The following is a 26,196-nucleotide window of genomic DNA, read 5'->3' as shown; positions in this document are numbered from 1 at the left end:
TAAAGCTATTATCCGGAAACCATCTGTCTTCATACGATGCTGACGCTGATGATGACGACGACGACGAAGACAACGTGATACCAATATACGACCAAAAATTTTTTAATTTTTGCGGTCGTATAAAAACCCTGGCCTAAGAATCTATTCCAGGGGTAGAATGTATGCCTTATATCTGGATCAATATTACTACTAGCTTCAACCGGTCTGTAACTAAAGTTAACTTTACAGAAGTTTCCGTTTTATATAGCATAACTTAAGCTAGAAAAAAAAGCACTGCACAGGTTTTTTATTGTGTGTTTTAGTTTAGTGTAAACATATTTTATTAATGAATTTATTATGTATAACTATATGTCATTGAATAAACTAGAGGTATCTTGAGCAAAACTCACAAAATGCCCCACCACTTGCAAAGTCCATGATTTGGTAAGGGAAACCCAAAAAATAATTGTTATCAAAAACAAAATAGGTGCACAATTGCTTTATATGATTATAATTCTGAGAAACTTTCAATAAATTGTAAAAAGTTGTTTAGGAAAAGTTGAGGATGCAAAATGGGTACCCCCAAATAAAGCAATGGCAAGGTCCATGTTTTAGTAAGGGAAACCCCATTGTTTGGATAAAAAAATAGGAGGAGCACGATAGCATTATATGGTTATGATTGTGAGAAATTTTTTGATAAATTGTAATAAGGGGTTAAGGAGGAGTTGAGGTTACAAAATGTCTATGTTTTACTTTGTTGAACCCAGAAATCAATCGGATCAAAAAGTTAAATAGGAGGTGCACAATAGCATTACAATGTATGTCACGAAAAATCTACAAAATTTTGATTGAAATCCATTTACTGTTTCAGGAGGAGTTGCAGATGGGGGATATAATAATTATGATATGAAAGTACATGTTTTTGTATGGGGAAACCCCCGAAATATTTCTGATCAAAAAGTAAAATAGGAGGTGCCAAAATTAGCCTTATGTCATGAAGAATCTGCGAAAGTTTTATTGAAATCCATTCACTGGTTTAGAAAAGTTGCAGATGGGGGATGTTCATCCCTATAATATGAAGGGCATGGTCCCAAAATTTTTGTATGGGAAACCTGTGAAATCATTCTGATCAAAAAGTAAAAAGGAGATGCACAAGTTCATAACTTAATAAAGATAATGTAAATGTTTCATTGAAATTCATTCTGTGGTTTAGACACCCTATGGCTATATGTCCCCACTTGGTTAAATGGGGGGATAATGAATATGAAGTATACAAGTAATTCAATAAAAGAACAGAGTTCCTATGTCCCCCGTGTTGCACATATTTTATCTATCCAAGGTACAAGGGCAATAACTAAACAAGAGGCTGTCAGAGTGACAGCAAACTGGATTTCCTGCACAGGTCGAACCATGATCAGTTGAGCAAGTATGAACATGACATTTAAGTTAAAACAGCTCTGAATTTGGATTGTGATTGAATATTTGACACTGAATAGGTTTTTGACATGAATGAATGTGGTCAAAGAACTGAAAAATTTGAAATCGGAGTTTTACCTACCGTACTTGACGGAAAATAAAATGCACCCCTAAATAAGGCGCACGGCCGTTTTTGGGGGAAGAAGTGTTTTATTCCTTACATAAAACGCACCTGAATATAAAGCGCACCCTGATGAAAACGTAGTATGCATTCTACTGACCTTAGAGTAATGAATGTTCACTCGTTTTTGTAACTCACTCCGTAACATGTTTCATTTCTATTTTCAGATTGTTGAGAAAGTTGAAAGGCATTTTAATTATATTTATTTGTTTCATATTAAAATAAAAAATGTTAATAAAATTATTATACTTTTCTTATTGTTTTAATGACGCCAGATTCATTAGTTATTTTTGTCAACAACGACCATGTGTTTACAGCGTGGGTGTCCATTGAACTTGTAGTTTTGATTAAAATTAGTTTGGTGTTGATTGCTCATTAATTGTTTCAATTGGAATCAAGGATTTGGTTCATTCCTCCTATTCCCACTTTTTATAAATCTGGTAGGAAAAGTTAAAATTTCATGTGGGAATAGGGGGAAAACTTGTGCAAACAAAGGATTACAAATGTATACTGTATAAACATTATTTAATCAACTTTTAATTGACAACTGTTTTTTTGGATAGGTATTGGTTATTTTTGTGTGTGTATGAATTCTGTGTTTTTAATTAAAATAAATATGAAAGAAATGGAAACAAATATAAGTAAATTATTTTTTTTTCTTTTATAACACAAATTCAACAATTGATTCAAGCAAGCATTATAATATGAAACAAACAATACAAGTTAACAGCACTAAAACAAATCCTACATTGTAGCACACACATTAAAAATTCACTGTATATAAGTTTATTAAAGTTTAATCATCTATTCAACGTGAAGAAGGTGGGAGGCTGCATCACCAAACTGTACTGCTATGACTTCCTGGTTGTGGTGTTTAACTTTAAGCTCTTCTAATCTGTTGTTGATTTCGACATACTTTCGTTTTTGGGCCACTCTCTTCCCACCGGCTGCATTCTGATCATGGTCAGGGCGTTGAAAGCTTCCTCGTGTTTCATTAGATTTATATATGAGTTTAAAGATGTTTGGATGTGGGTCCTGGACATGTTTCTTCAGCTTGCTGTGCCATCCCTCTAGATGTGTAGTTCTCGGTCCCTGTACTGTGTAATGGTCCCAAAGGGTACTGTTCTGTTCGACCCAGTATGTTGTTACATAGTCTGTAAAGGACGTGTAGTTGATGTTAGTATCAATCTGATCTATGTATGTTAGGGCATTAAACCACACATCTTCGACCTCAGCAGAAGGTACATGTGAAAGGACAGCGGCACAGCGTACTAGTTGGTGAAGGTTGTTGTCTTTCTTGTATGGAACCTGAATCCCTGTTTCTTGTGCTTTTCTCCAGATGCATTGTGTGTAGTGGAAAAAACTTTTGCGTTGAAGCCAGGAAATACAGAATATTATGCATTTCGGAGGGCGACTTCATAGTCCAGGAAGATAGTGGTAGGCTGAAGTTGTAGTTGGTGTTGGTGGCATACATCTTTGAGTAAAGTCAGGAACCTTGTGTATACTAGTTCGCTCTTGGCTGGAAGTAAACTGTGTACCAGTGGATACATTGCGCCATCAACCATTGCGCGAAATGTGTAAAGTTGGAAGAATAGGCTCGGACAGGAGTAAAATGTACCATCACCATATATGATATTTTCAGCTGCTTAGTGTGTTAGATTATTTTGAGTACTGAAGATTAACATACGTCCAACTGTGTTGCCCAAATACCATCTATGTTGATTTCATCAATAGTTTTTGGTAAAACTATGAGGTTCTTCTTGCGTTTGTTGTACATGAAAATCTTGCAAGAAAGTTTGTTATAAAATTGTCTATCATCAATTTATTTGTTCGGATGACAAATTTTTAAAATGACAAATTCAATGATTATTTAATCTTACTTCTATTTATCTGACTTATTCTTTATTTTCAAGTATTACAAATAAAAAGTGTATTAAATTATTTTTTTTTTTAAATAATATTATACTTAATTCCATTCTCAATTCTATTAAACAGTGTAAGAAATATGTTTTCTTTTTAAAAATACAGGTAAATCTTAGGTGAATTTTTAATTAACCTTGGTTGTTATAAAAACAAATTATTTATCAAAACATCTATTGTTATTTGCATGTGGGAATAGAAGGAATAGTGATTTTTAAAAAGTGGGAATAGGAGGAAGACACCAAGGATTTTAATCTTCTTGAAAATGTATTTATTAAAGGTCACTCAAGCCATAAAACTGCCATTGTTTACCTTGATTATTACCTAATACCGGCAGGCCTCGACAATAACACTTGTCCGATTGTCCGGTACCAGAGGAAAAAAAGGTCGGACAAGTAAAAGCTATATCAAGCTTGTCCGACGGGACAAGTAAAATTATTCTGCAGAAAATAAATTTAATCCAACTTTGATGAACAAAGTAATTATAAACAAAAAACAAGAAAAGAAGATAAAAACAAGTACTAATTTGACATGTTTACTTGCAATCGATACTTTAAAACTGGTTCTTTGTCAGGTACTTTTTTAGAGGTAAAAGGCATACTTTTCTCGGAAACCAGTCTTACTGAGGGTGTCATTGGGTCCAGTCATTAGTGTAACCCTCTTACTGATCCGCTTTGTAGATAAGGAAACTTTTCAAGACAGTTGTCACCAGCTGGAAAAACGATTCCGCTCCAAATTTAATAAGACATATTTAATAGACATGATTAATAGACAGTTTGGCAACGCAGGAGACATTTCGGGACCAAAACAAATCAGTACCTGGTTTTCGAACTTATTCTGTTGCTTTATAATAAATACCATACCGGTAATTTTTTTAACAAAAAATATTTAAAAAAATAAAATGAAGAAATTATTTACCATAAAATTCACAAAATCATATTTCATCATTTGTAGAAAAAAAACAATACTTGCAATACGGTGACCTATATATTTTAATTTCTGTGTCATTTGGTCTCTTGCAGAGAGTTGTCTCATTGGCAATCATACCACATCTTTTTTTTTTTTATTGATTGCATTTGAAAAAACTTTTTTCAACCTAAAAACCAAGATACAAATCCAATGAGTGTACATTGACAGGCTTATCAGACAGTGCCTCATGTGCAGAGTCTGATGAGACTTTGGCACTAAAGAAAGCTAGAACGTAAGTCCTGTGACATGACTAGATTCAGTTGTTCTCGACTCATATTTTTGTAAAGTATTTCAAAAGATATAAATCAAATTCTGTTCTTTTGTTTTAATTCATTTTGTTCCTTGAATCAACTTAAAATGCAAAAATGGTTATTATTAAGATTTTTTTTGGACAAGTTACAATTTCATTCGGACAAGTAAGTTTTGGTATGTACTTGTCCTACTGGACAAGTTGAAAAAAAAGTTATTGTAGAGGCCTGACCGGGTACCTGTAGCCACATGTTAACTGGTCACACATAAGTCGGGGGGGGGGAAACAAATTATCAAATCAAATTTGAAGAATTTTATTGTTGTCTATAAAATAAAAGTTTTAGTTTATTAGCTTCAAACACTTTTCAATTTAAACTTGGTTGAAAACTACCAACAAAACCATTCAGTTTCTGCAAGTCATTGTCTATTTTTAACTGAAAGTGAGATGGGCCACGGAAAGGGGAATTCAAATAAGACGGCGATATATAAATGTATTAGCATATTAAATATGAAAATTCATATTTTTTTTTTTATTTCATACATCCGATAATATGTGGCTACAATATTTCATAAAGATATTTCATTTTGAAACACAATAAAACAACAAGCAGTTAATCCTCAATAGTGTATCCTGTATGGTTATTGGTACCTCTTTTCAAACACACTTATCTTTCTTTGTTTATGAAACACTTTAAAGGGTTCATTTCAACACATGGTTATCACCATCATCATTAAAAGAGACTTGATATATTGGAAAGAAACACAATCACTTCCTTTATTATTCCATTAGGAGATTTTATTTAAAAACATTTTAAAACAACAAACAATTACATATTTATTGTAAATACACAATTAATATCCTGTAAGGTACCTCTTTCAAACACGGTTATCTTTCTTTGTTTATGTAATGAACACATGGTTATCAACTTCGTAAGCCAACAATGAAATAAAGAATAAATGTTAAAGTATATATATTTTTATTCATAACAAAATATGCCACATGAACAATTTATCAAGTCACTGCAAGCACTTGACAATCTGACGGTCTCCATAAAAAAAATCCAGACATTATTTTTTTTTCACGCTTGCCCTGAAACACTGAAAAAATACATACATATATATAACACGCAGGGACAATGACAGAGAAAAAAACCTGCGGCTTATTTAACAAATTTAATGGTATTATGGTCAAATATCCAAAATCTAAGTACATTTTTAGAATCAGCATATCAAAGAACCCCAAGAATTCAATTTTTGATGAAATCAAACAAAATATTAATTTAGGACCCTTTGGACCTCAATGTGGACCAATTTGATAAAGGAGCCCAAAATCCAAAATCTCTAAATACATGGTTAGATTCAGCATTTCAAAAACCCATAAATTCAATGTTTGTTGAAATCAAAAAAAGTTTTATTTTGTACCCTGATATGGACCAACTTGAAAACTGGGCCCAAAAATCCAATGTTTAAATACAGGTCTAGATTCAGCATTTGAAAGAACCCTATATATATTTAATTTATGTTGAAATGAAACACAGTTTAATGTTATCCATATACTTATTAATTTTCTGTTCAAAGGGAAATAACTCAAACTGAATAAATGATAAACAAATAGTTCTCTAAAATTAGATATTATTTTCCAACTAAAAATAGTTCTCTAAAATTAGATATGATGTTATATACTTTCAAATTATAATCAATAAAATTATATATGATTTAACCACTAAAACATTGTTAGAATCAGCATATCAAAGAACCCCAAGAATATATGTTTATTAATAGACAATATAAGCTTAGTTTTTAAAGGAGTTCACTTCACAAAAAAAATATATATAAATATAGCATTCAGAAAATTAGTTTATACAGAATAACAAACAGACCTACCACAAATTTTTCATACAATTTACCAAAGAAAAGAAAAAAAAATCCAAAATGTCACTTATCATTAATACAATGTCTTTTAAAAATCTATAAAACTTTTCTGTAAGTGTAATCAAACTTTTGTATATATAATTAACCATTCCTGTTCAAAGGGAAATAACTCAATCACATAATAAGTACCACTTTTGACTATTGGAAAGGGATATAACTCAACAAAGAGAAAAGCTAAAATCCTGAAAATTGAACTTGGCCTTTATTTAGTCACAGGAAACAACATATCTAAATTTGAAAAATTTCGTCAAAGTGTTTTCCTGTTAATGAACAGGCACTGTTTGGCAGTCGCCCGTCCGCCCCCGCCCGCCCACTAGCCCGCTGTACATCCCCAAATCCTTCGAAAATCCAGTTAAAAAAGCACTTTTTTGGCTCTTTAAAACTTTTTATCAATATCTTAAGAGAAATGAAGGCTTCAGAGCAAATGCAATGTGATTTCCATTATAATTTATATTTCCAAGGGGCATAACTCATTAAAAATATTTTATCAGAACTTATTTTCGAAAGTGTCAAAAACATTGCTACAAATTGTACAAATGAGAGCGCTAACGATGCAATTTTCAATATAAATACTGTTTCCAAGGGCATAACTCTTTAAAAAATAATTCATCGGCACTGATTTTTAGAACTCGTCCAAGACATTGCTGATTTAAAACCTACGATAGAAGTTTCATAAAAATCTGGCAAGAATTGTACACATGAGAGCGCTAAAGTTTCAATTTTCCATAAAATTAATGTTTCCAAGGGGCATAACTCTTTTAAGAATAATTGATCGCCACTGATTTTCGAACTCGTCCAAGACATTGCTGATATAAACCTATGATATAAGTTTCATAAAATTCTGGCAAGAATTGAACAGATGAGAGCGCTAACTATGCAATTTTCAATAAAATTAATGTTTCCAAGGGGCATAACTCTCTTATAAATAATTGATCGGCACTGATTTTCGAACTCGTCCAAGACATTGCTAATATAAACCTATGATATAAGATTCATAAAAAACGGGCAAGAATTGTATAAATGAGAGCGCTAACAGTGCAATTTTCAATATAAATAATGCTCCAAGGGCACAACTCTTTTAAGAATAATTGATCGGCACAACTCTTTTAAAAATAACTGAACGGCACTGATTTTTCGAACTCGACCAAGATATTGCTGATATAAACCTATGATATAAGTTTCATAAAATTCTGGCAAGATTTGAACACATGAGAGCGCTAACGATGCAATTTTCCATAAAATTAATGTTTCCAAGGGGCATAACTCTTTTAAGAATAATTGATCGGCAATGATTTTCATACTCGTCCAAGACATTGCTTATATAAACCTATGATATAAGTTTCATAAAAATCTGGCAAGAATTGTACAAATGAAAGCACTTACGATGCAATTTTCAATATAATTAATGGTACCAAGGGCATAACTCTTTCAAAAATAATTGATCGGGACTGATTTTCAAACTCGTCCAAGACATTGCTTATATAAACCTATGATATAAGTTTCAAAAAAATATATGTGAGGGCTACTGAACTTGCTAATAACAAAATATACCTTTTGATCCACAGATAGCCATATTCAATGGACTATTACTTTTGTCCAGTTCTCTCAGACAAGCTTTTCCTGTGTGGTCTCTGATAACTGACAACTCCTTCAAAATCATTGCCTGAAAAATTGACATGTATTATGAATTATTTATTCTCTGACAACAAGAGTGCACACACTAAAATGTCTCGCCTTCCTTACTGACCATTGATTTTATGTTGTTAGTCCTAAATATAAAGCTTTACTACAAGTATCACACAAAGTTAACATGATCCAAGAAAATGAGATCGAGGTCAGATAAATCAAACAGGAAATACATGTACACCTTACAATCATTCAATACACCAAATATAGTTGACTTAATGCTTATAGTTTCTAAGAAACAGACTTAACCAGGAAAACTAAACATTGACCAATGAACAATGAAAATGAGGTCAAGGTCAGATGAACCTTGCCAGACAGACATGTACACCTTACAATCAATCTATGCCTTAAATATAGTTGACCTTTTGCTTTTAGTATCTAAGAAACAAACTTAACAATGAAAACTTAATATTGACCAATGAACTGTGAAAATGAGGTCAAGGTCCCATGATACCTGCCAGACAGACATATACACCTTACAATCCTTCTATACCACAAATAAAGTTGACCTATTGCTTATAGTTTAAGAAAAACAGACCAAAACACAAAAAACTTAACTTTGACCACTGAACCATGAATTGAGGTCAAGGTCAGATGACATCTGCCAGTTGGACATGTACATCTTACAATCATTCCATACACCAAATATAGTAGACCTATTGCTTATAGTATCTGATATATGGACTTGACCACGAAAACTTAACCTTGTTCACTGATCCATGAAATGAGGTCGAGGTCAGATGAAAACTATCTGACGGGCATGAGGACCTTGTAAGGTACGCACATACTAAATATAGTTATCCTATTACAGTCAGAGCTCTGACATAAACAAGTCAGAATAAAATGACTTCCATAGGTCAGATATAATTTGATGTAAGTGTTGTCTCTCTTCTTGCACTCAACAGAATATGACTTGTACAGGTCAGTTTATGTCAGACTTTAATTTATCATAAAATGACTTCCACAGGTCAGCTTTTGCACAAAATATTGTGACTTAATATCTTCATATTCTAATAAGATTTATGCCCCTTTTTAATGCATTTTGACTTCGAGAGGTCATTTTTGTTCTGATTTGAAGCAGTCATTACTACCACTTTGTTATCAATCTCCATAAAAATATGGTGATTACTAGTTTCGAATTAAAGAGTTTTAAAAAGTGGGGTTCATCTGACATCATACCTTCTCCTTTCCAGAATCTAAACATAATATATTTATCTCATCACTTTCAATTATTTCAAAATACAAAGAAAAACCAGGCGAGAAAAAATGGATCATACAATTTTCTGAATATCAAAAGATTTACAAATTACAATATTGGATACATTTACTAGTACCATGACAATACTTCAAATCTTCCAAGGAAAAACAAGACACTTATTCATGATAAGACTATGTTAATAAAAGATATATTCTCATCCACTTTAAGCTAAATGTATTAAGAGCAAAACATTTATTATTTTAATATTTCATTGAGGTAAATACTGTTGTGCAAACTGACTCAAACAAGTCACATTATGTTCTGACTTACTAAACGTATTACAACTTTTAAGTCTAGTATTGTCATATTGATTTAAAAATGTATAGGTAAGCCAGATAAAAGACTGAGGAAATTAGGTCCCCATAAGTCACAATAATGAGGACTATAAAAAAGTTTATTTGGTATATTCAATATTAAATGTATTTTGTTTTAAACAGGTCAAATCATGTTCTGACTTAAAAGAGTCAGTCCAAAACTAAAATAAATTTATTGAAATATTTAAGCCGGGCATTGCCATATGATATTAAATGAATGTATGGGAACATCAGATAAAAGACACAGGAAATATATGTTAAGATCCCCTAAAATAAATAACCATTTGACTTAATTGTTTCTAAAAAATTATCAAATAATAAACTCGAAAATGGCAGATTCAGAAGCAGTCTGAAAGCATGGACTTTCTTGGAATAAAGGAAGTACACCTAGCTTTAATTGGAAATTTTGTTCTGTAAACTGACTTTAACAGGTCAAATCATGTTCTGACCTCAAAGAGTCAGTCAAAACTAAACTTATTACAACTTTTAAGTCTAGTATTGTCATATTGATTTAAAAATGTATGGGAGAGCCAGATAAAAAACAGAGGAAATAAGGTCCCCTAAAGTCACAATAATGAGGATTATATAAAAAAGTTTATTTGGTATATTCAATATTTAAATGTATTTTGTTTTAAACAGGTCAAATTATGTTCTGACTTCAAAGAGTCAGTCAAAAACTATACTTTAACTAATTATTGCAACTTCTAAGTCTGGCATTGTCATATGCATTTAAGAATGTATGGGAAAAACAGATAAAAGACACCCAATAATAAAGTCACAATAATGAGGTTTTTTTGGTATATGTAATATTCAAATGTATTTTGTTTACAAGTTTCATCAAATTATCTTAAAATTTTATTCTATTTCTGTATTTTCATGACTTTTTCTTTTCTGTTAAGTTAACACATGGAACTTTTGGTTGTAAAAAATATTATTTTAAAGACCATTTGACTGAATTGTTTCTAAAAAAAATTATCAATTAACATGATTAATTAACTCAACAGTAGCAGATTCAGATAAAGGGAAAAAGGGGGGGGCTTAGAGGAAGAAGACCTAGTTTTGATTGGAAATTTTCTTCTGTAAACTGACTTTAACAGGTCAAATCATGTTCTGACTTCAAAGAGTCAAACAAAACTAAACTTATTTCAACTTTTAAGTCTAGGATTTTCATATTGATTTTAAAATGTATGGGAAAGCCAGATAAAAGCTAGATGAAATAAGGTCCCCTTACGTCACAATAATGAGGACTATAAAAAAGTTTATTTGGTATATTCAATATCAAATACATTTTGTTTTTAAAGATTTTCATCAAATTATCTTAAAATTTTATTTTATTTCTGTATTTTCATGACTTTTCTTTTCTGTTAAGTTTACACATAGAACTTGTGGTTGCCAAAAAAAATAATATTTTAATAACCATTTGGCTGAATTGTTTCTAAAAAAACTTATCAATTAATTAACTCAACAGTAGCAGATTCATATTTAGGAGGGGGGGCTTAGAGGAAGAACACCTAGCTTTGATTGGAAATTTTGTTCTGTAAACTGACTCAAGCAGGTCAAATCATGTTCTGACTTATAAGAGTCTGTCAAACACTAAATGGATTGCAACTGTAACAGTCGGGGCATTGTCATGATTGTGATGTGATTGTTAGAATGTATGGATACAAGTAGGAAAAAAGATCACAAATATTAAGTCACAATTTTTAGAACTATATAAAAGTTTATTTGGTATATATTTGATATCTTAATATTTCATTGAGGTAAATCCTGTTGTGCAAACTGACTTGAACAAGTCACATTATGTTCTGACTTCAAAGAGTCAGTCAAAAACTATACTTTTACTAATTATTGCAACTTTTAAGTCTGGAATTGTCATATGCATTTAAGAATGTATGGGAAAATCAGATAAAAGACACCCAATAATAAAGTCACAATAATGAGGACTATAAAAAAGTTTATTTGGTATATTTAATATTCAAATGTATTTTGTTTACAAATTTCATCAAATTATCTTAAAATTTTATTCTATTTCTGCATTTTCATGACTTTTTTTTCTGTTAAGTTAACATATGGAACTTTTGGTTATAAAAAATATTATTTTAAAAACCATTTGACTGAATTGTTTCTAAACAAACTTATCAATTAATTAACTCAACAGTAGCAGATTCAGATTAGGGGGGGGGGCTTAGAGGAAAAGACCAGTTTTGATTAGAAATTTTGTTCTGTAAACTGACTTTAACAGGTCAAATCATGTTCTGACTTCAAAGAGTCAAATAAAACTTAACTTATTACAACTTTTAAGTCTAGTATTGTCATATTGATTTAAAAATATATAGGTGAGCCAGATAAAAGACAGAGAGAATAAAGTCCCCATAAGTCACAATAATGAGGACTATAAAAAAGTTTATTTGGTATATTCAATATTAAATGTATTTTGTTTTAAACAGGTCAAATCATGTTCTGACTTAAAAGAGTCAGTCCAAAACTAAAATAAATTTATTGAAATATTTAAGCCGGGCAATGCAGGGCTTAAAGGAAGTACACCTAGCTTTGATTGGAAATTTTGTTCTGCAAATTGACTTAAACAGGTCAAGTCATGTTCTGACTTTAAAAAATCAGTCAAAAACTAAATTTATTGAAATTATTAAGTCAGGCATTGCCATTTGATATTAATGATAATGTATGGAAAAATCAATTAATAAACTCAACAGTGGCAGATTCAGAAGGGGGCTAAGAGGAAGAACACATAGCTTTGATTGGAAATTTTGTTCTGCAAATTGACTCAAACAGGTCAAATCATGTTCTGACTTAAAAGAGTCCGTCAAAAACTATATGGATATGCATAAAATCTGGTTCATATTTTTTGAAAAGATGGAGAGATTAATGAGTCTATATTTTGTTATTCCGACTCACAAATGTCACTATGTGATAAATTTCGGGAATTTTTCTCTCCTTTTGACTGATTCCTACATGTTGTATGGGTGCCATAACTATCACTACAATTCATGTACAAAGTCAGCACATTCTAAGGGATGCCATCAAAAGACCAATGTAGGATAAAAAAACTTAAATCAAATAATTTGGGGGTGGGGGTGGGGGTGGGGTTAAAGTTGCTGCAAGTTTTGTTTATCCAAAATTGATTTTACATAAATCCATATTGGTCAATCAATCTTTCCCAAATTAAGTTAAGAGGGGGGGTAGGTGGGTCAGTGAAAAAACTATGTGATGTGAATTAAGTTTGTTATCCTACATTGAACTTTTGATGTCGTCCCTAATGACTTGACCTATTACAGTATTTCTGTCTGAATTTTGTATGAATATTCTGTATTTACTAATTTAACTACATGTATGTGATTGCAAGTGTATTAATTAGCTTTGTTTATTACTTATATTAAAATAAACCTCTATTAATCAATTATCTTCACTCTGGTTATTGATTATATAAGAAAAACTCTGCCTATTACTATATGACTGTAATCTAAACTCTGATTGTTAACATTCTGGATTGCATATCTGCATGACCATTAAACTCATGGTATGCCCATTTTATTTGAGGATATAAAAGTATTGTTTTTCAATATAACATTTTCAGACACATTGAATCTGTGAAGACAACTTTCAATTTGACTTTAGAAATTAAAGAGTTTGTAAGCAAAATGTTGGGGAAATTTAATTATAATTAAGAATGTTTAAAATTAGTTAAGAAAAAAGCCGACATTATTAATGTTAAAAAGGAGGAAAAACATACAAATTCAGACCAAATATGGTGACTTTGTTGTCCTTCAAGAAGCCGTACATATAATGCATAATATTTTCACTGTTTTTAAATACATGTAAAAGTTGAAAGATAACTATCTATTGATTTTTTTTTAAATAGCTTTTTTCACAACACTTATAACTTTGTAATTTATGTTCCATTGTACACTTGTTATTCTTAATATCTTTAAAAATTGTTGTTTGGGAACAAAATCTTGTCAGGGTTTCTTATGGTACTAGCATGACAAGTGCATTCATAGTCTAAAATACTCTAAACATCAAAAAAGTCAGTATTTTCAGATCATTCTGAGTCTTTCTGACCTTATTAAGTCAGAACATTCAGACTTTTATAAGTCAGAACATTCTGACTTCCAATGTTCTTCTCACTTCTGTAGAAACAAAGACTATCTATGTCTTAAATAAGAGGTAAATGCTTCATGTGGCTAAGCATCTGGGGTAAGAATTATAGATGTGTAATTTCAGAGGAAAACAAATATGCCAAAATTTTTTTTTTTATATAGATTAGACCATTGGTTTTTCCGTTTGAATGGTTTTACACTTGTAATTTTTTTAGGCCCTTTATAGCTTGCTGTTCGGTGTGAGCCAATGCTCTGTGTTGAAGGCCGTACCTTGACCTATAATGGTTTACTTTTATTAATTGTAACTTGGATGGAGAGTTGTCTCATTGGCACTCATATCACATCTTCCTATATCCATGTAATTAATAAGATGTGATGCATGTGAGAGGAAAATAATACTGAATAGACAATTCTGTTTGCACAAACTCTGATAAATATAATATGTAAAGGTGGTCTCTCAGCAGATTAAAATAAACAAGAAATAATTGTAACAAGTTTTCAATAGAGGAATAGAGAAATAACAGGGATAGGGGTGATCCCAGGAGACTTGCCCTACATTTCATTTGATTTGTTTTATCATGTCCCATGATCATAAATGAAGACCAGGTGTGTGCATCACTTATTGTTCTTAAGTTGTAACTTTAGAAATAAAAAATAAATTCTTTAGTTAAACCCCTCCCTTTCTTTTTCTTTTATTAAAATTTTTTCCATTTTCGTTTCATTATCATCATATCAATATTCACAATGATCGTTTTTCTCATAGGGAGAAACGAATCGGAAAGGTTAAAATCAATTCGTGATTGAGTTTAAAAATAGAAAAATCATGTGACGATGTTCAGCTCGAAGCAATAATTTTACTTTTTAAATTGCACTGACTGGTTAGTAATGTTAATATTGTTTAAGACAACACGAGTTATCTCCCGAAAATAACAATTCATTATCATAACAACATTTTCTGACCTGAACAAGTCAGAATTGTCAAACACCAGGTCATCTCAAAGACCACGCATCCGTATTTACAGGTCGCGCGCCTTCATGAAACAGCAAAAAAATCACTTGCAAGGAACTTCTTTATAGGCAAAAAATATAAAAATGCCCATGAAAATACGGAGGTAATATGAATTACCTTTCTAAAAATGCCCACAATGACCTAGATTTTCACTAAAAATCGTAAATAATCAATATAATATTCAATGACTTCTCGTTCGAGACACTTCCAAAACAACGACTCTCAAACACGTGATCTCTTGCAAAAAAACACGTGATCGTATGTGTCGTAGATCGGCGGCAAATTCAAAATAACTTCTGGTTTGACGGACTCGAGTGAAAACTACGCAAAACAAAAACTGACGCGTACAGGTCAGAATTTCAAAACACTTTCTGACTTTAAGAAGTCATTTTATTCTGACTTGTTTATGTCAGAGCTCTGACTGTATTAATCATAATAAGAAAGAAATTAACTTTACAAAAATTTTTAACTTTTTTTTCAAGTAGTCACCGAACCATGAAAATGAGGTCAAGGACAATGGACATATGACAGACGGAAACTTCATAACATAAGGCATCTACATACAAAGTATGAAGCATCCAGGTCTTCCACCTTCTAAAATATAAAGCTTTTAAGAAGTTAGTTAACACCGCCGCCACCATCACCGGATCATTATCCCTATGTCAAGCTTTCTGCGACAGAAGTCGCAGGGTCAACAAAAACTAACATGGATTTTCTCCAATAATAATCTTTGTTAAAGAAAAGCAAATGGTTGGTAAATACATGTTAAATCAATAATTCAGTTATGTTTTCCAAATGTAAGAATAGAGGAAAGAATAAAATATGTCGAAATAGTTTTTTTTCAATTGTTTATATAATATGTAAGTGAAGGTTATCTTCTCTATTTGGTTGATTCATAATACACTCTATATAATTTGTATCCCACTTATGAAAACAATTTCTTTTTTGTAGATAAGCATTCTAAATTTGATTAAAATTAGAAAAAAACATTTCTTAGGGAGACCTTATATTCAATATATATATAAAACAAGTAATTAGAATTCTATTCCATCTTCAGTTGCCATTTACTACAAAACTGCACTATTTAACTATGGCTGTGTCCAAATATCAAAATAACCAGGTAACTTTTCTTTAGCGAAGTTAAAAAAATACTATAATACAGCCACAGACTTTTCCTGTTAATAATACTACATATTAAGTTCAAGTTTCATAAAGTTAAAAATAGGGATTAACCTCCAAAGTTTCTTCCTCAGTGCATCCTGGTTGAGTCCGTAGTTTTCCTTCTTCTAAATCCTGGATATATCCATCACATTTTCTATACCTGTTGATATATTTATGATGTAATGTGGAAACAATTTTGATTCTTTTCTAATTGTTATTTTTTCACCAAAATGTTCCTAACTTCCTAAGGATGATCTCTTTAGTTTGGACCAAAGTGATCTGGTACCTATAATAAGACTTATTTCCATTTCCATGATTTCTATGTTCTACATAACATCTGTGTAACTTATAAACCTTACGAATTGAATTTTCTACTTTGCTTGTTATTGCAACTCCTCCTGATCCGTAAAAGTTATCGACATAATGCTTTTGTCAGATTGGAAGTTATGACTTAACCCACACCAATATATTTCGTAAAAAGTGCTCTGGTGTCTTTCTATAGTTTTTTCCGATTAAATATTCAAAATAAGTTTTTTGGTAAATTACTTCTTAATCATACATTTAAGGGACTTAAGGTCTTTTGATTTTAGATCCTTGATCTTTGATCTTGAAATTGAGGTCAAGGTCAAGGTAAATTTGAAGTTTTTGACTTTGACCTTTGCTATAACTTCATACTTGTACAGTAAGAAGCCATAAGATCTATTGAATTCAGTTGGAAAACATATGAACTTGAAAAATTCAACTAGAAGTGTCATTGAGTAAACCAGAAGTACCTTTTTTTTGCACTAATTTCCTGTTAATGTACATAAAACCATATTGTGAAGTAACCTGTTGAATGAAACCAGAAGTGATTCTTTGAAAACTGGAAGTAGCAAATTATCACACATATTTCAATTAAAAGTACATCCACACCATATATTTTTGGAATCACTGTAAAGTAAGCTATTATTTGATACCAGAAGTGACTTTGAGTAAACTGGAAGTGGCTAATTGAGTCGGTTTTTTTCAAAGTACCATAAACCATATATTTTTGGAATCAGTGAAAAATGAGCTATGTTCTGACACCGGAAATGACATTTTAAACCTGAAGTTAATTTTTCCAATCAAAAGATGAGCATTTGAGAACAATTAGTTTCTAATTAACATTTTTTTTTTTACCATATAGATATAAATAATGTATGTAACTCACACTTTTCTACTTTGAAATTGCATGGTTTACATAATAATCATGTTTGAAACAATTTCATGCAAACAAATATTTTAATTTGTTACTTAATATTATTAATCTGTAGGTAACCAAGATCCCTGCCAACAAGAATATGTGTCCATAGTACACCATACCTAATTAACTCACACCATGGAAGTATTATATTGACAGGAACTCCAACAAGCGGACTTCAAACATTTATAGTGTGATGCCGCTAAATCGTTAAGTATTTGTTAATTAACTCTACATGTCATATGGATGCATGGGTTCCGATCAAATTTTTGGAACCTCGTGATTGATCGTAATTACGGAACATACCGAAATAACAGGATGTGTACTTAATTGTCAAGGAAACGACATTAACCGACCATGTCAGTTAAAAATATGTCAGTTTTTCCGGTTTTGCTGCGTAAAAACAAATACAAAGAAACGAAATCCCCGGGACTGTTTTCACAAAAAAAAAATCCCAAAAAAACCAAATTTCTTTAAATGCCGAACCAGAATTAATAAATGCCATCCGTAAAAAAAATCTGTCAGACGTCTGAGTAATCTCGGACTAGGTTGAATGTTAAAGGTTTGTTTACAACTTTGGACTTATTATAAAAGGTGCAACAATTCATCTGTCTCGTAACCTGATATTGCTATGTAGAGGTCATCACGTGCGTGTAATTATAAAGCTCTTTTAGTCTTTAAAACATATTTGTTAAATACGTTAGTAACATTTTTCAAATTGAGACGATAAAGAAAACAATAAATTTTCTTGTAACATTCGATAAAAATTAACAACCTTAAAACTTAAATTTAAGCTATCCGGCACCATCTGGCACACTACACGTGCATCACACTGTTTTTCGCGAACACCCGACTTTAAGTACATGTAATTTTTAATATCGGATATTTCCCGATTTCCAAGTTTCAATGATTAAAACATATTAAAAATAAGCTTGCCCTCTTTCCGAATGCAGTTAATTTTCTTATGTCATTCTGTTAAATATGGACCGATTTTTTCGATCTTTTCAGCTTTTGTCTTTATTTTTTGAACGGAAACAGGTGTCGTTATTACTTTGACGATTCACAAATAACCACGGGAGTTTCCGTGTTTATTTACATTGGTAGGTAGATAAGACACTCGATACCAAATCACGTGATAAGACCAGCTTCATTTAACAGAACAGGCGAAGGCGGCATCGCAGATACCCCACAAAGGAGTTATCACGTACTTGACAAACTGAGTCGGAACCTTTTATTTTCTTCAAGAAATCAGTGGGATGGGAATGTGCTAATTTTTCGTAGGAGTTCCTGTCAATATAATACTTCCATGCTCACACTATCATGTGTCGATGTTCAGTAAACCGTGAAATTCAGGTCAAATAATAATTTGGCATAAAAACATTGAACATGTGTAATAAGTTTCAGGTTGATGTGACCACAACTTCAATGTAAACTACCATAAACAAAAACTTTAGCTTGAGAATTTTCGTAATTTCACACAATCACATTTTTATGTTCAGTTAACCATGAAATCTGGGTCACTACTACAGTCAGTAGTTTCGGTTAATTGCATAGTAATTGATCGCCAGCTAGATTTGCTTATTTAAAACTGACGAGGTTTTAATGACGGGAAATGGTAATTTGGTAAGTAAACAATGACTCCTGCTAATTAACTGTCAAATATAAAAATAAGAAGATGTGGTATGAATCCCATCTGATGTGTTCACTCGTAATGCCTCTTTGGGTGAATTGCTTTCAGGTTAAACATTACAGGCCATTTATATGGCTGAACATTTTTATACGTCAAAACATTTTTTTATTGTAATTGATGGAAAGAGCATTTACTTCTTATTCAAAAAATTTCTCATGTTCAACACTCGCATCAAGCATATAAACCATAAAGGGCCCTTTACTACTTTGCATATAAGAAAACTATCGAGGTGTTACAACAGGTAGGGCATAATATATTTCAAACACAGTAAAGTCAGTATAAATAAAAGGAGTAGGCCCAGTAAGACCTCTTTTTGGCCCCAAAATATAGCAGTTTTACAAAATTGTTAAAATGTAAATTTTTAGCTATTTATTGGAAAGAAGAATACTTCTGTTACATAAATATGGGCTGTTTTTTACAATACAATGCACATGTATCGGGTACTAGCATCATTAAGTCATGCTAAATTACTGAAATCTTTGAAATTTTAGCATTTTGGTTAATTTTTAGACGGTTTCCGTCTGAAATGGAAGTGGCCGCATTTGTGTTCATTCTTAATATTTAAATGTAAGTTGAATTTGATGATAATACATAACATATATAAAGGTTGAGAATGAACACGGATGCGGCCACTTTCCTTTTTGACAAAAACCATCTGAAAAGTGACATAGTATGGCATATTTGATAGATTTTTCATATTTAAGCTTGAATTTGAGCGTCTTTAATGACTAAATCAGTTCAAATCTTTCACATAAACTAATTGAATCGACTGAAGTAGACACTTAAGTGTTTAAAAAAAATCCAAAATCTTTCATCAGATGAACCTGAATTTTGAGGCCTAAATCGGCCCTTACCGGACCTACTCCTTTTCTTCAATACTTTTTTTATACAATTAAATGATGGTTCTTACTTTTACTGTTTAATCCAAAATTTCTGCAAAGATTTGATGAATTTTTGTCTTACTTCCTCAACAGTGCTACAGGTGTCTCTAACTATGATAATATTGAAAATAAGACAAGTAAACACATTATAAACGGAATGAAAAGTTCTAGCTTAAAAAAAGCTGTACCTACCCATCATCAAGAAGAAGGTTTTTAGCATTAATCAATCCTTGACCTGGAGTCACATCACCAATACCAATAGAAAAACCACGATTTGCTGAAAAATATCAAAAACAGTTAAAAAATTTATAAATGAACATTAATGTTAAAATTGAAACATAAAACATTACTATTGTTAATATTGTTTATGAAGAGGTAGTTCTGGTAGTTCTGATATGTGTTGCTGTGAACATTCTATAAATAAAGCCTTTTTTTTTACTTTAAAAAACCATGATACAAACATATTTACTTGCATAAACAAAACCTATTTTTCCACTATAACATCCCTAATCTTCATTACACAATCAGGTCAATTTACTGACTGTTCATTCTAGAATAAACTGTTAAAACAGAGATATGTCTCACCTGTTTGTTATTTTGATAATGCAAATGTTGATATTAAAATAGCAATACTTTAACATGTAAGTTATGCAAATATTCAAAGTCAATAAACCATGATTGAAGGTACAGGGCTAAACAATCTCCATGGAAATGAGATGTACCCATGCTAATACAACTGCATACCAAATACCATTGACTTTTCATAAGTCATTCCCTTTAAACAAACCTAAAAACAAACATTAACTTGTAAACTATGTAAAAGTTTCAAAGTCAATGAACCATGATGAGAGGGTGGGGCTATATAATCTCCATGGAAATGAGACTTGCATACCAAATATTATTGACTCAACATAAGTGGTTCATCTTAAACTGATCTAATCATAAACTAATACATGTAAACTAAGCAAAAGTTTCAAAGTCAATAGACCATGTCTGAGGGGTAAGGACCAAATATTCTCCATGAAAAGGAGATGTGCTAATGCTTATACAACTGTATACCAATTATCACTGACCTACCGCTAATGGTTCCCCTTTTAAAAGCTGACCTAATCACAAACTAATACATGTAAACTAAGCAAAAGTTTAAAGGTCAATACACAATGACTGTGGGGGTGGGGCCAAATAACCTTCATGGAAATGAGATATGCCAATTCTTATACAACTGCATACCAAATATCATTGACCTACCACTAGTGGTTCCCCATAAACTGACCTAATCACAAACTAATACATGTAAAGTAAGCAAACGTTTCAAAGTCAATAGACCATGACTGAGCGGGAGAATCCAAATAACCTCCATGGAAATGAGATGTGCCAATGCTAATACAACTGCATACCAAATATCATTGACCTACCACTAGTGGTTCACCATAAACTAGAATTTATCACAAACTAATACATTGTTAACGCTGCCCCTGCTGCACCCGCCGCCACCACTGATGCCGGAAACAGCATACCTATGTTTCGCTTTTTGACTCCGTCAAGGTGAGAGAAAAACAAAACAGAATAAAAGGACAGAGTTCCAATGTACCCCGCGTTGCACATATTTTATATTTCCAAGGGGCATAACTCTTTTAAAAAAAGTCCATCGGCCACAATTATAATACTTGTCCGACATATTGCTGATATCAACCTATAGTATAGGTTTTATAAATATCTGGCATGAATTGTACCCGTTAGAGTGCAGACGAGGCCATTTTCCATAAATCTAATATTTCCAAGGGGCATAACTCTTTTAAAAAAAGTCGATCGGCCAGCAATATAGAACTTGTACGATATATTGCTGATATTAACCTATAATATAAGTTTTATAAAAATCTGGTAAGAATTGTACCTGTGAGAGCATTAACAAGGCCATTTTCCATAAATTAAATATTTCCAAGGGGCATAACTCTTTTAAAAAAGTCGATCGGCCACCATTATAAAACTTGTCTGAGATATTGCTGATATTAACCTATATTATAAGTTTTATAAAAATCTGGCAAAAATTGTACCTGTGAGAGCGTCAACGAGGCCATTTTCCATAGATTTAATATTTCGAAGGGGCATAACTCTTTTAAAAAATTCGATCGGCCACCATTATAGAACTTGTCAGAGATATTGCTGATATTAACCTATAGTATAAGTTATATAAAAATCTGGCAATAATTGAACCTGTAAGAGAGCTAACAAGACCGGACGGATGCCCGGTATTTTCATGTCCCCCGTAACTCGTTACGCAGTGGACAAAAAAACAATTTCTAATTCATATCCACAAAGACCAAAAAACATTCATACTTCATAAACTACCAAAATTAAAGCCAGCAGATGTGTAAAACAAAACATGTATTAATATCACTGATCTATATTGCCCAAAACATTGTTTTATCTGTGTTCCAGACAGTGAAGTGTAAATGCTGATCTTTACTGTATTGACACTGGTCTATTGATCAAGCCGGTGTGTTATCCTCTAGATGTCTTTTGATTATTTTTGTTGTTTGATTAATGTCCCATTGGCATATTCTTTTTTTCATACTTACAGAGGAATGCAGGACACAGCCTTGCAAGTCTGGATAATGTGTCTGCAGCATACACTTCACCGTAGTCTCGTAGAATGATATAAAATATATTGGTCTTAGAACCTGATCCCAGTGTCGCTTTATCCATAGATCCAGTCAACAGTTTGCTATTCCTAATAACTATAACTGTAATTAAAAACAATAAATTGCAAAAACAAAATGTATAAAATTCATGATTTTGTTAATTGTGAATAAAATTCATATTTTATACCTTTTAAGTGGTTTCTAAAAGCTGGTACAATCAAACAATTCATGTCATCTTATGAAGTTTCTTTACCATTATTTGGTTTGTTTAAAGCAGAACTATATAAAATGTTAACTTGCTACAGAACAGAGTAAGTATAATCACTTTTAATGGTTTAAATACTTTATTCACATACTGTGGATTTATTTTTTTTCAAGGGGTACAAATTTTCTTGGAAACCATGAAGTTAAATGTTCAACAGTACAGACTTTGTATAAGCTTGTACAGACTTTCTATAAGCTTGTACAGACTTTGTATAAGCTTGTACAGACTTTGTATAAGCTTGTACAGACTTTGTTTAATCTTGTACAGACTTTCTATAAGCTTGTACAGACTTTGTATAAACTTGTACAGACTTTCTATAAGCTTGTACAGACTTTCTATAAGCTTGTACAGACTTTCTATAAGTTTGTACAGACTTTCTATAAGCTTGTACAGACTTTCTATAAGCTTGTATGATGACTTTGGCAAAACCACGACATCAAGTATCCAGAATAATACAATTTTTCCTCAATCAAAGAAATTTGTACCAACGAAAATACATGAACCCACAGTACTATGTGTCTCACAGGAATTAATGCCTTAATGCCTTTCAGTCTTACATTAAAATGTAGGTTTATATCATAAAATAGTTGTGTTTCCTTTCTATCTATAACAAAACAAATGTACCCGTTAGCTGGTAGTTTCATACAGCAGTTTAAACCAAAAAATAAACAATCTTAAACTCACACGAATCATTGAAACAGAGGTCCTCATTATTAGAATAGTTCTTTCCTTTAGTTCTAAGATTCACTCGTACAGGACAATCAATGTTTGGCCTCAACAAAACACTGAAAATCTGCTTCCCAGTCCACAGCTTACACGGCTACAATATAAAATACTTTCACCACTGGTATGATATATTCATAAATATACAAGAGAATTAAGTTCCTGAAACTATATCAACTCCCCTTAAATAGAATTTGATGGGGAAAATCTTAATGTGTACTATATTTATCTAAATTAAACTGGAGTGAAATATACTGGCTAACCCTGCATTTCATTGGTTACCTTGACAGAGGATATGAGACCATATCCCATTTGAACCAAAATGAAAATCAGAATGGCAATTCATAGTGAATTAATAATCAAGACACTCCAGTGCAATATAATTGTTATTCAGGTTTCACATAGGATATGGGCTCATATTCCCTGTCATCCCTTGTAAGAATCTAATACCTAATAAAATATAATGTCCTTTTAGATACAGTCTAACCTCATTGTGTCAAAAACTTGAATAAGTCTAGGTATTTTGTCAGTTTCAGTAAAATTCCTGTTTGTTCCATGCATTTCTACCTCTGATGAGTCAAACTTTGTAGTTTTTAAATCTCGCTTAACTCTAGTATATTTCAAAGTCCCTCTAAAAAAAGTGAACATTACTCAACCCTGATGTGCCGAAGTTCAGAGTGAAATAAAAAATCAATGGAAATTAAACATCTAACGTTTGAATTACTTATTCAAATATTGAAATTATATAATTTTATTGCGCACCAAGACAAGTTTCCTAAATTAATTCTGGGTATATCCATTTTGGTGCATTACGTTTTCGTGCATCACCATTACATTTGCACATTGCTTTTCATTACATTTGCGTGCATTTATTTTTCAGGTAAACATAATTAAACACAGGTAAACTGTACTTATTTATTAATCTTTGTACAATTCAAGTTAGTCTAAGTCCCTTGCTCACCAAGGAGGAGATGGAAGTTTGGTTTCGAGCAGGATAAATTCGTTTAATATGCCCAAGCACTTAAGTCCTGGAAATACATACAGATAAAAATTTGTAAGGGGTTCCGCGGAACCCAGTGTCTCGCCTTCTTTTGCTGTTGTCTATGTTTTCAGTGTGATTTTACAAAATTTTCTTCTGGAAACTATCTTTAGATCATAAACAAGCTTCTGTCCAAGTTTGGTACAAATCCAGGATAGTTTAAGAAAGTTATTAAAATTTTAAAAACTTTAACAACAGACTGTATGTAATGTTAACTGGAAGAAAAACTAAGTCCATTTATAAGTAATATACGTAAAAACAGGAAATAAATTTTTACAAAATCTCCTTCTAGATACTAGCTTTTGATCATAAACAAGCTTCTGTCCAAGTTTGGTACAAATCCAGGATAGTTTAAGAAAGTTATTAAAATTTTTAAAACTTTAACCAGAGTGAATGTAATGTTAACTGGCAGAAAAACTAAGTCCATTTATAAGTAAATACGGATAAACAGATTTTTTTTTTTTACAAAATTTACTTCTGGATACTATCTAATGATCATAAACAAGCTTCTGTTCAAGTTTGGTAGAAATCCAGGATAGTTTAAGAAAAGTATTTAAATTTCAAAAACTTTAACCACAGAGTGAATGTAATGTTAACTGGAAGAAAAACTAAGTTCATTTATAAGTAAAATAAGATAAATAGGATTTTTTTTTTACAAAATTTACTTCTGGATACTATCTTATGATCATAAACAAGCTTCTGACCAAGTTTGGTAGAAATCCAGGATAGTTTAAGAAAGTTATTTAAATTTCAAAAACTTTAACCACAGAGTGAATGTAATGTTAACTGGAAGAACAAGAGTGCACACGCTGAAATGTCTCGCCTTCTTTACTAATCATTGATATTATGTTGATAGTCCTAAATATAAAGCTTTATTACAACTGTCACATAAACTTAACATTAACCAAGTAAACTAAACATTGACCAATGAACCATGAAAATGAGGTCAAGGTCAGATGAACCATGCTAGGCAGGCATGTACAGCTAACAATTCTTCCATACAACAAATATAGTTGACCTATTGCTTATAGTTTAAGAAAAACAGACGAAAACACAAAAAATTAACACTGAGCAATGAACCTTGAAAATGAGGTCAAGGTCAAATAAAACCTGCGTGACTGACATATAGATCATAAAATATTTCCATACACCAAATATAGTTGAACTATTGCATATAGTATTAGAAAAAAAGACCAAAACTCAAAAACTTAACTTTGACCACTGAACCATGAAAATGAGGTCAAGGTAAGATGACACCTGCCAGCTAGACATGTACACCTTACAATCATTCCATACACCAAATATAGCTGACCTATTGCATGCAGTATTAGAAAAAAAGACCAAAACTCAAAAACTTAACTTTGACCACTGAACCATGAAAATGAGTTCAAGGTCAGATGACACCTGCCAGCTAGACATGTACACCTTACAATCATTCCATACACCAAATATAGTAGACCTATTGCATACAGTATAAGAAAAACAGACCAAAACACAAAAACTTAACTATAACCACTGAACCATGAAAATGAGGTCAAGGTCAGATGA

At 31.7% G+C, this 26,196-nt stretch overlaps 1 protein-coding gene across 1 annotated transcript in view; it reads right to left on the bottom strand.

The window, feature by feature from the left end:
* The window catches only part of LOC127709119 (DNA-directed RNA polymerase III subunit RPC1-like), a 145,024-nt gene that overhangs the window by 54,360 nt on the left and 64,468 nt on the right, over positions 1-26,196 (bottom strand). The window contains exons 16-20 of the mRNA XM_052214469.1: positions 23,571-23,706; positions 22,559-22,723; positions 20,172-20,256; positions 16,262-16,349; positions 8,198-8,309 (exon numbers count right to left, since the gene is read on the bottom strand). Coding sequence (XP_052070429.1) covers positions 8,198-8,309; positions 16,262-16,349; positions 20,172-20,256; positions 22,559-22,723; positions 23,571-23,706 — 586 coding nt within the window. The remainder of the gene's footprint in view (positions 1-8,197; positions 8,310-16,261; positions 16,350-20,171; positions 20,257-22,558; positions 22,724-23,570; positions 23,707-26,196) is intronic.

This window comes from Mytilus californianus, unplaced genomic scaffold, assembly GCF_021869535.1.
Source record: "Mytilus californianus isolate M0D057914Y unplaced genomic scaffold, xbMytCali1.0.p SCAF_7, whole genome shotgun sequence".
Taxonomy (NCBI): domain Eukaryota; kingdom Metazoa; phylum Mollusca; class Bivalvia; order Mytilida; family Mytilidae; genus Mytilus; species Mytilus californianus.
The sequence above is the reverse complement of the archived record's forward strand: the minus strand, read 5'-3'. Positions and strand labels throughout refer to the sequence as shown.